The sequence below is a fragment of the Halyomorpha halys genome, unplaced genomic scaffold (assembly GCF_000696795.3).
Source record: "Halyomorpha halys isolate HHAL.00 unplaced genomic scaffold, Hhal_1.1 Scaffold1632.1, whole genome shotgun sequence".
Taxonomy (NCBI): domain Eukaryota; kingdom Metazoa; phylum Arthropoda; class Insecta; order Hemiptera; family Pentatomidae; genus Halyomorpha; species Halyomorpha halys.
Window position 1 is genome coordinate 19,541 of NW_027111599.1, and position 3,544 is coordinate 23,084.

The 3,544-nt window shown below is 38.3% G+C and overlaps 1 protein-coding gene across 1 annotated transcript; it reads left to right on the forward strand.

Moving 5' to 3' along the window:
* The first annotated feature begins 1,032 nt into the window (after positions 1-1,032).
* LOC106690270 (radial spoke head protein 6 homolog A) lies at positions 1,033-3,008 on the forward strand. The gene is made up of 2 exons (XM_067049648.1): positions 1,033-1,807; positions 1,849-3,008. The coding sequence occupies exons 1-2, from the start codon at positions 1,096-1,098 to the stop codon at positions 2,973-2,975; spliced, it is 1,839 nt and encodes a 612-aa protein (XP_066905749.1). The 5' UTR covers positions 1,033-1,095; the 3' UTR covers positions 2,976-3,008.
* The last annotated feature ends 536 nt before the right edge of the window (positions 3,009-3,544 follow it).

Sequence of the window (3,544 nt, forward strand, 5' to 3'; positions counted from 1 at the left end):
TGGTCACTTTTATATAAATGTTCATATATTTCATTCATAGCCATAACATAGTTTACTTTTATTACATGTTATTTATTTTCTTACTTTGTTGCATTATTTTAATCGTTTGTATCTATATTAGCCCTGATGAAGCTCTGCAAAGTGAGCGAAACGTTGGCTCAGTAGTTACTATTGAGTTACTTTTACCGCTCCCGGATCATCTTCCTTGAATATATTACATGCGGCCAATCAACAACCTTCCAACATAAGAAAAAAGATTATCGTTTAAAAAAAATCGATTGTATTCAAATTATGGTCTCAAACCATTCTTTATTTCTCAAAAGTCCAACGTTTCGGCCAATTCGGCCATCCTCAAGGCCAATCTTAACAAACTAATAACAAATAACAAACAAATAATCTCACATTAATTATTTTAAAGAAACTTTCTCCAAGCTATTCTGCCTAGGTGACTAGTTTTAGTATTAATTACCCAATTTTGTATGTTGTCACTATTTCATTAATAATAAAGTTTTAACTAGAATCAATTTAACGATATTACAGCTTGCTATCATAACAATGTATATAATAATAATTTTATAATGATTATAAAAAACTGATGTTGCTTAATACATGTTAAATGAATGTCGGTGGAAAGACTGCCTATGGATGGGTAAGTGTGTTGGTTAGAAGGAAGAGTAAAGTGGAAGTTAGAAGGAAAAAATGAAGACGATGAGGTAATACGAAAGGTAAAGTGAAAGAAAATTTGGCAGGACATGGCATCATGGAAGAGCAAGGTCTTAATGAGAAGAGTGAAAACCAAAATTTCAAAGAAATTGTCAAGAAAAACTACGTTATTGGAAAATTAATTTTAAAAAAGAAAAGAAAACCTATGCCTTTTTTTATGTAACTATTTCTATCATATAGCAGTTAAAAAGTAGTTCTCTACTAAGATTTTTCATTGAAGATTATTTCATATTTAAAACCGACTTAAAATGTACAAATTCACAAAATAGTATATCTATGAAAATCAAATCCAATTCTCATATGTTTTCATCCACTTATCATCTGTGTGATTTGATCGAATCAAGTAATACGAGGTATTAGATTCCTATCAACATGTCAATTTCAAGCTTTACAACTGCCGTCAGTAGCTATAAAAGTGGATTGAGTTACCGAACTAGATTATCAGGCCAACTAAAATCTGGTGAAGATCAACACGGAGAAGAACTAGGCGAAGAATCTCAATCGGAGGAATCTTCTGTGATCTGTGAAAAGGAAAGGGTTGCAGAAATCAAGGACCCAACCCCAAAGCAAATCCTAGGCATGTTCCAATGGAACGGCGAGAGCTTGTACGATCACCTCAAGAAGCTGATCGATGAGCTCATCTCGACAAGACCTGACAATGTTATCGCCTACTTCGATCAGTACAGTCGCAACATGAGGTTCGTGAAGCCTCCGATGGACCCACTGTTGCTGCTACCCAACGCCGTGAAACTGGGCAAAATGTACGGTCTCATTTATCCGACAGCTGATGAGGAAAAGGTTCTAAAACCGAAAATAACATTCCCATGGGATTTCGTTTACTACTTCGAGGAAATGGGAATCTGCTTACCAAGGGAAGAACTTTACCAAATTAGTCTTGCCTTGAGAAAATTAGCTCTTATCGAGGGCCTATCTAAAATTCGATTTTGGGGTAAGATTTTCGGATTGGAGCGATCTTACATTGTTGCCGAGTGCGAAATGACTCACGACGAAATTGAACATCGTAGGGATATGGAACGCGAAGAGATGAGTGAAGAAGAAGAGGAGGAGGAAGGAGAGAGAAATTGTAAGCAATTAATTCATGAACTGCGTTATGGCAAGAACAAATCCGACAAGAAGAAGAAGAGGAGGAGGAAGAAGAAGAATCCATTTTCTCTAACGTGGATGAACCACTCGGTCTCTCAGGCATATTTAAAAAAAAGGGAAAAATTGATTTTGGTGTAGAAGAAGAAGAAGAAGGGGAAGAAGAGGATCTAATCAAACATCCTGTTTACAAAAAATTGGACAGATATGTTAGGCCAGCTGTACTCAGGCCTGCAAAGATAAAACCCCCAAAGACGGTCCCCGAAAAAACTGGAGAAGGAGTCAACAAAAAAGCTTATTATGTTTGCCATGAAGCTGGAGACGAATGGACTCCATTACCAAACGCAAAACCAGAAGACATTGTTGTAGCAAGGAAAATAAGGAAATATTTCAAAGGGTTTCTCCTATCAAAGGTAGAAAGTTACCCACCATTTAATGGAATGGAGAGAGATCTACTAAGGGCACAAATAGCAAGGATAACTGCTGGGACGCATATATCGCCGCTGGGATACTACCAGTTCGGGGGAGGAGAGGAAGCCGAGAATCTAGGGGAGGAGGTCCCCGAAGGGGAAATTGTTGCCAACCTCGACTACGAAGCCATCCCTCCTCAGGATCTACTGAAGACTGAATTTTGGGTCCACCACACTCCTCACATCCTCAGGATCGGGCGGACGACGTACTACAAGGAACTAAAAATGAATGAAGAAGAAATGGAGGAAGAATTACATGTGTCCGTTGATAAAAATAAAGAAGAAGTTGGCCCACCGCTGTTGACGCCGCTTTCGGAAGACGTCTCCATGGAAATGATCCAGCCGTGGGTGATCAAGACCACTTCTTTGCTACTTCCGGCTGCTGGAGTCATCGCTGTTAGATCCAACCTCTGGCCTGGAGCCTATGCCTTTGGAAAGGAACGTGTTTTCGAGAATATTTACATCGGTTGGGGGTTCAAACTGGTTACGGAAGGGTTCAACCCGCACTATCTTCCTACGCCTCAACTGGAATACGAAATCGGTCCGGAAATAATGGAAATGACTGATCCAACTCCAGAAATGGAAGAGGAATGGAGAGAAGCTAATAAACCGCGGCCAATAATACATACAGGAGAAGATGAGGGTGAAGGTGGACCGTATGAAGAGGAGCCAGAAAACTGATACATTAAATAACAGATATTAACCCATTGTTAATTACCTTTAACTTATGTTTGTAAGAATAGTCTTTCATAATTTTATGATTCTTCTAAACTTCATTCACTCGCTAAGCTAGCTCAATAGATAAACATAAACCGAATGATTCCTTTAAGTTTGTTTAGTTTTAGTTAGGCCGATCGGGGTATAAATTCGCCTTAGGATCAGTTTATAGAATCGGAATAACCTATACAAACTGACATAGGTCACTAATAAATAGTTCTTTTTGGCTAATTTTGGAACTTTCTTGAACGACAGCCGAATTGCTTGGCTTTGCTCTTTGTGGTCAAAAGAGAAACAAAAATAGTTAACAACTATTTATTTTCCGACGTTTAGCCCCATTTTGTAGGGCTATATCAGGGTGTTTGCAGTTGAGGTTAATTCGAAACTGTTTCAGCCTCCACCTCAACTGAAACAGCCCTAATGAAGCCCTACAAAGTGGTGTGAAACGTCGGAAAATAAATACTTGTTAACTATTTTTGTTTCTCTTTTGACTGCAATCCTGACCATCTTCTCCATTATTGGAATTTAAATAT